The 13,892-nt window shown below is 43.6% G+C and overlaps 1 protein-coding gene across 3 annotated transcripts; it reads right to left on the bottom strand.

Annotated features, from left to right (window-relative positions):
* Nucleotides 1-2,321: 2,321 nt before the first annotated feature.
* Nucleotides 2,322-12,641, bottom strand: LOC133928859 (autophagy-related protein 18h-like). Of its 3 annotated transcripts, XR_009911534.1 has the most exons (10): nt 12,066-12,641; nt 10,891-11,352; nt 10,345-10,779; nt 9,985-10,230; nt 9,073-9,897; nt 8,829-8,998; nt 3,653-3,777; nt 2,961-3,578; nt 2,713-2,872; nt 2,322-2,616 (listed from the first exon to the last, which is right to left on the bottom strand). XR_009911534.1 is itself a non-coding variant. In XM_062375357.1 (9 exons), the coding sequence occupies exons 1-9, from the start codon at nt 12,237-12,239 to the stop codon at nt 2,868-2,870; spliced, it is 3,060 nt and encodes a 1,019-aa protein (XP_062231341.1). In that variant the 5' UTR covers nt 12,240-12,641; the 3' UTR covers nt 2,322-2,867. The 3 variants fall into 3 exon arrangements, 2 of the variants coding, with proteins under 2 accessions (XP_062231341.1, XP_062231342.1); XM_062375357.1 differs by having other exon boundaries at nt 2,322-2,872; XM_062375358.1 differs by lacking the exon at nt 10,891-11,352 and having other exon boundaries at nt 2,322-2,872.
* Between the last annotated feature and the right edge of the window lie 1,251 nt (nt 12,642-13,892).

Raw genomic sequence — 13,892 nt, 5'->3', positions numbered from 1 at the left:
CGCCAAAAATTGCTAAACAGAGCAATCCATATTCTAAATAAGCTTTATCATCACTGCTGATGTGGCATATTATGGTTGGTTAGAGTAAATGTATTTTTTTGTTAGTATATTTTAAATGATATTATTCTTGAGGAACGGGCAGACTACGCTAGCCTAAAACAAAAATTTTCTACCGTATTTACCCAGAAAATCATGCTAGTAGGAGATCATAGATCGTTACAGCTCGACGCGCAGTGCAGCGGAAGAAGAGTTAGAGTAGACCGATCCAATGTTGCACACGTCAAACTCCTTGAGTAGCTTCTTGATCAGATCCGCGACCAACCCTGCGCACGTGGTCACGCTCCTCGACCAACTCCGCTCCTTGACCAACCCCGAGTAGGTGGTCGTGCTCCTCGACCAACCCAGAGCAGGTGGTCGTGCTCCTCGACCAACACGAATAGGTGGTCGTGCTCCTCGACCAACTCCTCACGGTGACGACCAGTCCCGAACACGTCGTGTTCAACTCGCCGAGAGGATCAGTGCTACAATAGCAGCAGCACATCTATGGTATCCACACGTACTGGGCAGAAACGCCAAGTGCCGATGTGCTAGCACCGCACACGCATCTAGGGTTTCGGAGTGGCTCAATCTCTGCACGTCCTACCCACGCCTCTTCTTATATAGAGCTCGCCAATGGGCTCCCACGTTGGAAGCCCTTTAGGACTAACTTCTCATGGATCACAATCCAATCAAAACTCATATACAAATCTAATCCGCATGTTTTGTTCCAACCTATTAAGTGTGTGACCCGTTAGGTTCATGCACAAATGGCTACGACCTGAAAACCCTTTCCAAATCGAAATCAATAGCGGTCCCTAGCAGGACATGTTGACTCCTGAATATACATAAAAGATCATATCGAATGAACCTTGATATACACATGCACTGATCCCTTTGCCTCATGATACCAGTCAAGCTCAAGATGAGATACGTGCCATCCGTGTGATAGCTCGACCATTCACTCGATCAAGTAGTGGATTCATCATTATTAACTCTTTAATCATATTAGTATGGCCATGCACTTTCTCAATCCAACTACCTCAACGGGTCTAAAGATATCTCTCCCATTATCAAGGAGGGGCAAATTCTATCTTGATCGCTCATACCCCACGACATATTTCATGACAAACCCGAAAACTACCTTTATAACTACTCAGTTACAGAATAGTATTTGGTAGCCTCAAAGTATGTCACTACACATTTTGAGAATCAATGATGATCTCAGGTCTAAGTATCCTGCAGGTACACCATTTGAGATAACAACTGATAGCACATTATAAATAATAATCTCAACAGTATCTCAAGGTGAGTTTATCTAACATCATATTTTCTAACATAAATGTCCACATTATTGATCTGGTATCTCTATATCTATGATCTATAAAACGTGATCATCAATCAATATATGTGCTGATCTTATGTATCATCACAATGATATGCGACCAGAGATCTACTAACATCATGAAATAAACAAAGGGTTTCATGAACAAGTCATATACTTGCTGATCAATGTAAACGATAGTCATTCATGAAATAACATATTATTTGGTAGTACATAAACATAGACGTGTGATACAATCATCTTTATAATTGCCTCTAGGGCATATCACCTTCAATTATCTCATAAACTATTTATCTAATTTTGTGAAACCGATTGACTATTGTATTCATTACAATTAAATCAATAAAACAGGATCTCACATGATTATATTTTGATAAAAAACTAAATACATGGCAAGCAGGTTCCACAAAATTTTGGCTAATCTCATCCAACTTCTATCTGTCTAAACAAATAAGAAATTATATCACCGTGTCCATATTACCAAATAAGAAATTAGATTATTCCATCCAATAAAACATAAACGAAACATATCTCATTCAACCAAACGCACCCTAGGCGAACGTGATGATTGGTGAAACAAAGTTGAGAAATTGAGTCCCATTTGGTTAATTGTTTGCTAATTTTTGCCATACATTTTTGTCTAAGCTTGGTTTTGCCACACTTTAGTGGCAAGAATTTTGACCACTTATAGTGTACGACAAATGAACAACAAAATAAACTAGGATTTTAGGTGGGAGAAAATTCGTACCAAAATTCGGTAATCATTGGCAAACATTGACAGCAGATCAAACAGCCCATTGCAACCCCTTGTATTCTACTACCCGCACTGAAAGCATGCAACAATTCAGTGCCTCAGGCCATATTAAGAACTTTGTCGATTGTCATCCAATTGCCATCATCAGGCAAAGGGCCAGGTGAAGAACACAGGCAAATAAGCACATCTTCGTAAATGCAAATTCTTTACTGAATGTTTATACAGTTATGTCACATTAATCGTTGCTAGATTTTCCTTTTTCTAATAAAACAGAAAGTCTGTACAAATAAACATGGAGCATTCACAGGCCTTGGCAGGAAGCAGTCAACAAATATGGCCACCAACGTAAGGGTTTTAGAACCATCCAATGCCCCAGATGTATGGCACAAAACAAATGGGTCTTACAGCATATGTACAAAGCAACAGAAAGGGGGCAGTGTTGCGGCAGGCAATGGCAACTTCTCGACAACACCGAACTCTCCTAAACGTGGATCCATGGATTAGTATTGCCTGGAGGGATCTTGACCTCAGATCGAGAGTAGAACTTCTGGCAAATGAGCGTTGGCACAAGCTTTACCTTTTAATATGTACCACAGAAGATTATCGTTCAGCACAACTTTATTCCACGAAAACCTACCAGAATTTCACCATCCTCTACATACTAATGCACACTGAATGTTGTGGGCACTGTATTGCATTATATCTTCTCTCAAGTAAAGCAGTATAGTAAGTTCAACCTGCAACATGAAAAGGGGGCAAAGATCAGAAGAGGGAAATCAGAACAATGGACTTTAGTAACTTATATTACGTGTTCATGGCTAGAACCTTCTTCACTGAAGGCAAAAACTCCTCCAACCATGTCATCGTTATCCCCATCTTCCTCAGGCTTCTCTCTCTCGCAGTGGCTGCTGCTGCTGTCAGCATCAGTAACAGCTTCAGTTAACTCACGGCAGTCATCGAGTTCTGATATTTTACAATAGCCCTCTTGGAAATACTGGGTAAACTCGACTGAGTTGTGAGAATCAGACGCCCCCTGCTGTCCAGAATCAATACTGGTGAGACACCCATTAGGTATGTCAGTGCTTGCACCGTTGCTGACCAAGGAATTGTTGGTTATTTCAGGATTGCATGATACACCATTTGCAGGAGACAACACTCCAGTATCAAGAGATCCATCCAAGAGGGAATAGCTATTCAATGGTCTAATATGTGACGGTACACAATCCACTCTCTCTCTATCTTGTGGCATGATGGTAGATGCATTTGTTGGAGTTGATACATAGCCACTGCTCTCATTCTCTACTTTGTGATGGGCAGTCAACTTTGCAGCTTTAGGGGATTCAATAGAATTGAACTCCCCCCCTTGCTGCAAAGTCACAGCAGAGCTAGGTCCAGACAATGACTGCCTAGCTAAACCATTCATGTTCGCTGTTTTCCTCATATCTACCACAGTAAGGTTTTTCAATCAACAACAATATAATGGAGGTAAGAAAATAAATTCAATATCATATGCTTACCAGTGTAAAATCCAGATTCAGGGGACACTGGCTCGGATTCGTATTCACCATTATCCTTTACAGAGTGATTCTGTGAATTGCCAATGTGAGACAAGGCATTCCGAAAACCTCCATTTGCATGATTCCTAAATCATTGCATAATTCCATATGTTACATTCACTCACATAAATAAGGCAATACAAAGAATAAACTTCAGTTAGACTCATCAGAAGTTCACACAACATGGCTAAATTGTTGAAGATTGGAAACTCGAATTCTAACTGCTTAATCCTTTGCTTAGTAGAAACATAGAGAAAACCAAGTATCATATTACCAAACAAAGGCAAAAAGATTGACCACTTAGATACATAAGTATCTAGATTCGTCAAATGAAAATTGTATTGGTAGATTCATCGTCAATAATATTTTCACATCATTGTACCTGTTTATAATTTTTGCGAACATATACTCCCTTTGTTTCTAAATACTTGGCACTTTTGAGTTTTGACTATATCATGTGCACCAAGGAAATCAAATTATTGCTTAGGTTGCTAACTAGTAGGGCATACACAAACATATTGGTATCAGAGCCAATAAAGCATAATGAGCATGACAAGGTTTATGTGGACTTTAGTTCACAAGTATACAACATGGAGTTGCCACTATTACTAAATGTAACCATGTTCATGCAAACAATTTAGATCATATAAGCAACTAGACCTAGTTAATTTAAAATAGCAATAGACCTAGTTATTAATTTAAAACAAAATGATTTTTTAATATAAATCAATTCATCCGCTACTTAATTTCATCCAGAGCTGCACAAACATACAGATAACATGAAAACCTATGTTAGCTTGAAAGAAATATCATCTATGATTCAACTGTCTTCAATCGTTCTTGAAATCATGTGGGAAAACAAGCTGGTTAGACAAACATTGTTACCACATACCAGCCAATTAATAAATTATACAATTTCCAGGAACAATAAAACCTAGAGTATGGAACAACAGAAAACCAAGATCTCTCAATTTTAAAAACAAAGTTACAATTCTGCAATGCAATAGCAGGTATTCTAATTTTGGGCATACCCAAAGTAACATGATTGCATAGTTAAACACTTCATTTTAGAACTACTAGAAACTGAGGTGTCACCATGCAACAAGCTACATTCTAGGGTTCCTATTCATATATTCACATATCTACAACCTGGGAGGCGTCACAGATCATCGTATGCATTAGATATTACGGTGTGCTAGCTTATCGCTTGCTGCAAAAATTGTACACTCAAGTTATATTTACACATTGGCAATACATAAGTATTATGGAATCACATGAACATAGCGAGATTAGGGCTGATCGCCCTCTAATCTACAGGCTTCTCCCATCGAGAATAGGCTCTGATCATAGCCTATTGGTGGGCAAAGCCCTTTACTGAATTACTTCTTGATTGATCCCTAAATAAGACTATGGCTACCTTTATATACTACGAGGCATCTAAGTAAACTAGGAAATAGGAAGTAAACAGAAACAGAATAGGACTCAAAAGCTAACCTACTAGGACTCAGCAATCAATCTAATAAACTAGGAAAGTACTAATATGGTTTCCATAACATTTCCCTCCTCGCCATGAAACAACTCGTCCTCGAGCTATTGTGGTGGCCATGGCTGCAACCCATGCAAGCTCCACGTTGATGGAAGTCTGATGTTCTTGTAAGGTTCCTTGTAGTTCTTGAACACGCCCACATTGTGCAGGATGGAGACGATATCACCCTTGTTTCTTAGCATACACCATTGGAGCAGCCAAGGACAATTGGATTGAGAGTGAGATATTTGCCACTGGCAATGCAAGTGATATCGGAGCAGAAGTGGCAGGTAGTTGTTTGATGACCGATGACGCCACAAATGGAAGCAGTGTTGCCTCCTGTTTCGCATCTACCTCCTTCATTGGAACTAAATCACTAGGTGCAAATGGCGACACAAAAAGTTCAAGTGACAATGCACAAGGCTTTGGCAATACCATGTATGTGACGACAGGAGTTGGTAGCACTATGGTAGGCTCCGAGTGTGTGGCCATGAGAGTAAATGGTAGCATTTCAGTTGGCACTAATAGCAGCAAAGCGACTTGGGCTAATGTGACCATTGGGGCAGGTGGTGGCAACATGTCCACTGCATTGGAACACAATGCCTCCTCCTTCAATTCCGTCAATAACGCATCGATGTTAACGCAGATCTCAGACAAGCTGGGGGAGGCTCGTGTTGATGTAGCAGATTGGAAACGAATAAGCATGTAATCCAAGAATCTCTTCCAAGGTACGATTCCTTCCCATGCTCCAAGTTACGATACCATTGTTGTGCAGTACCGGTCAAATGACAAGAGGCAAACCACACTAATTAATCTACCAACGTTCGATGCATGTAGAAGACTTGCTCATAGTAGTCCAACCCATAGTCACTAGAAATCCGGGATGACCGGGTCGAGAAACGGGGTCGCGGGACATGGGTCAACATCTGTCAAAAGTGTGGTACGAAGGGAGCATACTTCTTCGGGACAACAATTCGCGACACGATACGTGACCCCAAGGATTTCGAGTCGATGATCTCGGGACGAAACTTGAGGTCAATGGTTACAACCCTAAGAAATTTAAGAGTAATCCTAATCAGGAGTTCAGGACATATATATCAAACAAAAATAATTTATATTGTAGTCAGACCTATATAATTTTACAAAAGTAATCCTAATCAGAACATAAACCTTAGTTAAATTATTTTTGAAATTGATTGCTAAATTGTGAAACTCCACTGTGCACGTGGGTTGGCTTTTAAACTGTGTCGGGCTCGGCCTACTGGGCTTCTTCTCTTTTCTGGGCCGAACCGGCTATATGGGCCTCATCCCAACTCTCTCCTCTCCTTTTCCTTTTCCCTCTCTCACTCGTCGACTTCCCTCTCTCTCACTCTCATGTCTCTCGTACAGAGGCGACAGCAGCAGCTAGGGTTGGGTGGTGGCTGCGGGATGGCGACCGGGGTAGGGAAGGAGGAAAATGGGTCAGGCTCACATTGGTCGATGCGGATCCAGTGGCGGGAAGGGCAGTCTTGGCGGCAATGGTTCTCCTCGGATGGTGGCGGCTCGATCCAGGTTATGGCGGCTCGGGCTAAGCGGCAGCGGCGCGGCGGCTCGGGCTAAGGTGAAGGCGGCGACGCGGGGCGGCGCAGGCGCAGGTGGAGGCGGGCTGCCGAGAGTGGGATAGCGAGCTCGGCGACGAGATTCACGACGGGTACTGTTGCAGCAGCAGGGGCTAGGTTAGTTCGATCCTCGATCCTCCCTTCCCCTCCTGTTCAGGCGACGTCTCGAGGGTGTCTTAGTGGTGTCCCAGCGTCAATCGGATCGTTCGACCTGGGGTCGTGGAACGTGGTGTCGACCCCGTTTCCGGTGACTATGGTCCAACCAAGGCTAGGGGTCTTCGTTGCCGTCGAATATTGGAAGCCTAGGGTAGTGGAATCTTGAAGATCGGGTCTTCTTGGGATCATAACCTCCGTTGTGTGGCATTGATTTGTCCAAAGCATTGCTACGGATGGAAGTACAAAAGCACATATTGACGTAGTGCTCAAACACATCCCAATGGACCAATCCATGATTACGCTCGAATTGCATGTACCATTGTTTTGCATCGGCAATCATATGATATGAAGCATAACAGACTTTTTCTTCCAATATTTGCTGCCCACGAAAAAAATGTTCACACAAGTTGAGCGAGGGCTATGGATCTTCTTCACCATCGTAAGTAAGAAAAGAGAGTCTGGGAAAGGGCGGAACGCCTGCGTTGAGATGAATCATGTTGTACATGGTCGATGTGTTGTGGGGCTAATAGATGGGATCAATGTGGGATGGTTGGGTGGTACCAGCGGGAAACAAGGGCTATGAAAATTGGATTCTGCCGGGGGTGGGATTGGGTGGAGGGCTGCTGCAGGGGGAGGGGGTGTTGTGAACTGGTTCACCTGACGGCTAAAAACGGAGCAGTGACGGCAGAACAAGGGAAGACGGCAGTTGAAATTCAGTTCAATTTGAGGTTGGCAGCTCAATTGGGCTGGCGGTTGTGAATTTGATGGTCAGCAGGAAAAATTGGTTGCTAGGACCTCCAGCGGCTGATTTTTGGTAGAAATTGGAGTGATTGCAGCAGTAATTTAATGGCTGGTTGCAGAAATTAGGAGGCGGTGGCAGGAGCAGGGAAGGGCAATGGAAGTTGGAGAGGGGCAAGAGGCCTGGCGGAAGTAGCGATTCTCAGCAGCGGCAGGGGCGGAACATGGCTGACAGATGAGTCGTGCTAGAGGCGATGGGAGGAAGGCAGCGTAGGAGCAAACCTGTCTCCGGCAGACGTAGGGAAGGGCAGCAACGATTTTTTTCTTTCCTTGTTTTGGCAAAATTGGCAGAGGGCAGGCTGCAGAAGGAGCGGTGGTTTTGCTGGATGCAGGGCAACAGCGGATTGGTGTGCGGTGGCAGAAATCGGTAGAGGGCAATGGTCTGCAAGAATGAACTTGTCTGATACCAAATATTATGGGGAACCATATGAACACAGCAAGATAAGGGTTGATCGCCCTCTAATCTACGGCTTCTCCCGTCTAGAAGAAGCTCTAATCATAGACGATTGGTGAGCAAAGCCCCTTACCGAATTACTTTTTGATTGATCCCTAAACAAGACTAAGGCTTCCTTTATATACTAGGAGACATCTAAGTAATCTAGGAAATAGGAAGAAAACAGAAACAGAATAGGACTCAAAGCTAACCAACTAGGAGTCAGTAATCAATCTAATAAAATAGCAAAGTACTAATATGGTTTCCATAACATAAGTGACATCCTACAGTTAACAATAGACTCAGCACTACAGGATAATAGGGATCAACTAAGTGCATCATACTGGACTCTTTAGTCTTAACTATAGCTTGGTATACGAAAGAAAAACAGCAACAAAATACAGCTGAATTACACTGAAAATGTAGTTTTACATGTTCTAAACCTGTAACACAATTTCACCATAAACGGACTAAGTTTCAAATAGTGCCAAATGCCAAATGCAATCTGTTCATATTATTAAATAATGGCAAACTAAAAAGAGAACGTGATCACCAACCAAAAGAAGATAGGATATTTGATCATCTAAAACAGTTTGAAGAAGACAAGAGAAGTTTCATTGACATTACCTGTCACTATAAATCCGCTCAGAATATTGGAACTGCTTGAATACAGGGAGCAATTCCCTTCTCCTGATTTCAACCTCGTGAAGAAGCAACTTCTCAATCTCAATTTCTCCACCAATGTCAACTGTTTCCCCTGACTCTGCAGCAGGATGGTCCATCACATAGAAGCAAATCTGCAAAAACATGAAAGATCGTCACTACTATTTCTGCATGATTTAGCATACTGTTTTGAGACATTGCAGCAGACCTTAGATTTCTGCCAGATGGGAATCCTCCATGAGCTTATCTGTACTTCTGCATTTGACAGATACCAGCTTGATCTTTCTCGGACTCTCATAATCTCTTTCCCAGACATACCATCATTTGATGGAATGGAATCTGAAAGTTCGCTATCTTCACAATCAGAAGCATCCATAGCCATCATACTGTTTCTTTGGTTATAGAATACAATGTTTGCAATGTTTTCATCTCTTTCTGGCCAGTTTGTCCTACGACACACATCCCACCATTGAATTGGTTCAGCAGTAACATGCAACTCATCATCTTGGAGTTGCGAGTTAGGAACTGAACCAACTCTTGGACTGCTATCAGAGGACTCAGAAGCTGAAGAAGGTAAAAGTTCATGTTGAATAACATGACCAGACGGTGAATATACCAATAGATGCTCCAAAGCGTTAGCCTTTGATGGGACCGGCAAAGAACCTTGGTAAATAGAATTGTGGAAAACAGCAGTAACGGCACCAGATGGTACAGATAGTTTTCCACTTGCAGAAGCAGCAACATTACTGACAGTATTTAGCCAACCAGAAGTACTATTTTTAATCCTACTGACTACTGAGTTTGTAACAGTTGATGGCACTTGATGAAGCTGTTGATCCGTAAGAAAGGATGACTTTGACCACCATGGCCTTGACTGACATGGGGCAAGAGGTGGCCCATCACTGTGGGAATTCTGTGGCTGCAGACTGGCATCACCACCAAAAGGAGACATTGTAAAAATATGGCAAGTTCCTCGTGATGAAACAATAGCTATCCACTGACTAAAATGACTAAAAGAAATGTCCTGTATAACCTGCACGCAAATATAAGATAATTAATTAAATGAAAAAAATCATAAAACTTTCCAAAAAAGACTTTTAAATTGTTTTGTAAAACATACAGCTGCTGTCATGCCACGATACAGTTTATAAAGGTGAACATGAGACGCTGTCCAATCATAGCATTTTGCGCTCGAGCCATTAGCAATGCTGGTCAGCATGATCCTGAAAACATTTATGTTATGGCCATGAACCGATGCTGTGACCAGAAGTGTTCCACTTGGGTCGAAACAAAGAGCAGATATGGGACTTGTGTGAGCCCTAAACTGTGAGATAACAACTTTGGAGGTGAAATCCTTGATGACTACCTGCAAATATTCAACAAGATTTCAGTACTGTGAAATACAATTGCATTGAAGAGTTTACTTTTCCATGCACTTAATTTGACAAGGGAAAAAAAGCTTAGGGAGGCTTCAACTAACCATTCCTGCATTGTCAGCTTCCAGTGGATTTACATTGGAAGGAATTTTACCAGATCTCCTGCCTGGGCTTGATGACAAAGTGGCATTAGAACCATCAGGCATAAGTTCCTGGCAGTACTTTGACAATGTTTTATATCCCATATCACCAAGATTAATAATACCAGCAGCTATTTGCTTGCTAGACTCCATTGCATATCTAGCAACTAAGCTTCCGCTGCTAGGAGAAGTAGATGGGCTCACTCCTGGTGAAGGTGTAAGGTTCTGTGGACTAAGACGACCTGTGTTTGACAACAAAGGGGTATTTGTGGCATACGCTAACCATCTTGGGCCAACAGACATCGGGCCATATCCAATATTTACCCCAGGAGTACCTTGCAAAGGATATGACAAGACGCTGAGCTTGTTCTCAAGAGTAACAGCATCAAAGCAGTAGATCTGCGATGTAGTAACAGAAGAAAGTATTTCAAAGAGTTATCTAACAAGTCCTTCTTTGCCAATACCAAATTACAGTACAGAACATGAATAAATGCACCAAGAGAAACTTACTTGTGCTGCAAGAGCTACAGCAACAATCCGTGGGCTGCAGCGAACTAAATATACAGCAGACCGAAATCGAAGAACATGTACATAGGTGTGAGACCTCAAAGAGTAGAAGCGAACAACCGTGGGGGCAGAAATGCAATTTCCTGTTTGAGGTTCACTGTTAGTTTCTCTGATCAGTGCGCTTAGGCGACCACCTTGAACCGCACCCAGGCCATTTGTCTCATCACCAGCAACAACCAGAAGCATGGGATGTGATGCTCGGAATCCTTCAGTACCCTCAGAGCTAACTGGAGTGGGTTGCATTTGTAAAAATGTAACTGGGCCATCACGTTTTGAGACCAATTCGCAAACATTTGCAGCATCCTCAACATCAAGCACTTGAAACCCATTTGAATAACCAACGAGCAGAACATGCTTGAATGATGATGGATGGAGCTCTAATTTATCGAACCCAGCCCACAAAACCTATTTACATATGGAACGTCAAGACTGCATTCGCGAATATTTTTTTGCGGAAACATACAATGCCGAAAACCACAGCAGGTCAGGGAACTATAGTGACATTCATTTCCAATCAAAACTATTGACAATAAAATTGAATTGAGCCAAGCATGAATTAAATATGGAAAAAAATTGTTCTTTCCATTAAAGGTACCACTTCATTCATATAGCATCCAAATAAAAAAATATTGAAGTGAATCTGAAGCAAACATCATTTCCACCAAATAACAAGGTGCCCATTAGCCATGTTTATTATGCTGTAAAGAAGAGTTCAGTGCACTATAAAGTGACCCAATTTAAATGCTAATGTAAGCCACTTTTTTGCTCTCAATAGCCGAACAGCCCGACCATCTTAGCATGAATCATAAAACATCCCTTCGAATTCCACACATTATAGTACTTACTAACTTTTTTTCTAACTAGTTTAACTTGGTTCATGGTCAACTCACATGAAGCTTCACTAATTGCCACTAGAACTGCGAATCTATAAATAAGATCTACCTCGCCGGACTACTCACAACCTGCTACTGCAAAATGCCTTAATTGAGCACACGACTGCAAGCGTAATCCAGCAGCACTAAAGTTAGCGAACCACAGTGCACACAGTCATCTACTCATCTGCAACAACGTAAAAACAGAATCTTCGAAGAGGTGGGAGCTGGGGGGGAGGAGCCGACCTGGTCCTTCTCGTCCTCGGCCTGTGGGGCGATAGAGGCGGCGACGGAGGCGCCGGCCGAGCGCACCGTGGACGCGACGGAGCCGGCGTTGGACGAGACCGTCTTGAGGCACGACGATATGATCCGCAGCGAGCTCGGGAGCAGCCCATTCCTTCCCCCTTTCCCCCGCCTCATTCTCCCTCTCCTCTCCTTGATCCTCCTCCCGCCCGGAGACCAGCACGAGCGCCCGTTCCGACTCCGCTGCCGCTCCTACAACCCCCGCCCCCCGACCCCACCGCTGCCGCCCATCTGCGATCGCCGCCTCCGGCGCCGGCGAAGGCCAATACCATCCGAGTGTCCCCCGCTACCGCCGATCCCCACCGCCGCGATCCGCCGACTCAGCTCGAGACCATTCCCCTCCTCGCCTCGCCTCTCCCCTCGTCTTCCCCTTCCCCTACCCTTTGCCCTCCGGCTCCGACCAGAAGCAAAACCAGCAACTCCTTGGCTTCACCCTTTTCCCTTCCCTTCTCTCTTCTCTCTCTCCTCGTTGTTGCTTTCGTGTGCCTATCTCCCTCCCTCCCCTCTAAATAATCCCAAGAAATCCCCCCTTCCCCTCCGGTTTGCCTCTCCCCCTCCACCACGCTACGCGTCCCTGGAACCAACTCCTTCTCGCTCCCTCTGCCACACGGGCCCACGTCTCATCCACGAGCGCACGAGGCTTTGCTTGGGTGCGCGTGGCGGGGGAGGGGAGCTTGCACGCAAGAGAATACGAGAGGAGGGATAGATCCTTGCCAAGTTTCCTCACTCCACCACTGCGGCCTACGCCTACTCTACGGCGGTACTGCCAAATGAGGGAGGAAACTTAGCAAAGGGAGATCAATTCATGTGTGTTAAAATTATCTTTAATCATATTTCTTTATTTTATTTTTTTTTTTAAAAATTTCTTGTTCTCATTCTTTTTATTTTCTCTCTCCAACAACTTTCTTTCGAGGAGAATCACGAAGGGAAAGGAGAGATAATCCCGTTCTGAAGGGAATGACCTTGGAATCTCTTCGTGAAGGGAAACCGTTGCAGCGTTGAAGGGAACGAAAATCCCTTCATGATAAGAATCTGGGCCGTGAAGGGAAACCCTTATGCGGTGCCTTTGCTCTCTTGGCTCTTGGGTTTGTCTTGCAAGCGTGCGACTGCAGAGAAACCTGGCTTAGCACTTGTGCATGCAAACTCGTCATCTTCATCAAGTAGTGCGTGGACTTAAAGACCCTCACCATTGAAGATCTCATCGGGCGGCACAACGCCTATGACGAGCGCGTCCGAATCAATTGCAATCGAAAAATGCGGTATTTTTTAGGCTCAGTGGGTGCGAGAGGTTGATGGGTAAGATTTTGTCGTGGTTTATAGGGAATGGGGGGAGAGGTGCCCTAAGATTATGGGACGAAGGTGCCTCATGGATGAAGGCTTTGTCTCGGTTCCCTCTATGACGTAGCTCTTGTAGATGTAAAAAAAACTAGAAATGCACCAGTCATACTAAAATTTTGGTGATGTAATTGCGGGTTATCTGGATTCAAATGCTTATAACAACTCCTGCTCAAAAGTTATGAGATAGAATTTTACCGACTCTTAGCTGAGTCTGACTGTCGGAGGATGAACTCATCAAGCGGGGATCCTGAGGGACCCCCTTTGAGATTCGGCCGGGGGAATAATTCTGAATCTACCTCGTACGTGGATTTAATGCGAGTATGTGAGATGTAGGCGGGACGGATGATCGTCTGCTAGTGGGAGTAAATACTTAAGGGATTTTAGACAGGTTCAGGCCGCACGGAGCGTAATAACCTACTCCTGTATGTATGC

The sequence above is a fragment of the Phragmites australis genome, chromosome 9 (genome assembly GCF_958298935.1).
Source record: "Phragmites australis chromosome 9, lpPhrAust1.1, whole genome shotgun sequence".
In the NCBI taxonomy this organism is placed as follows: Eukaryota; Viridiplantae; Streptophyta; class Magnoliopsida; order Poales; family Poaceae; genus Phragmites; species Phragmites australis.
Note: the sequence above shows the minus strand (reverse complement) of the source record. Positions and strands in the feature narration are given on the sequence as shown.

Excerpts from the sequence above, each read along its gene's own strand:
- LOC133928859 (XM_062375357.1), bottom strand. The coding sequence starts at position 12,239 with ATGAGGCGGGGGAAAGGGGGAAGGAATGGGCTGCTCCCGAGCTCGCTG. Across the intron at positions 11,353-12,065 it reads CCGAGGACGAGAAGGACCAG|GTTTTGTGGGCTGGGTTCGA; the intron begins GTCGGCTCCTCC and ends ATATGTAAATAG. Across the intron at positions 10,231-10,344 it reads AAGCTGACAATGCAGGAATG|GTAGTCATCAAGGATTTCAC; the intron begins GTTAGTTGAAGC and ends GAATATTTGCAG.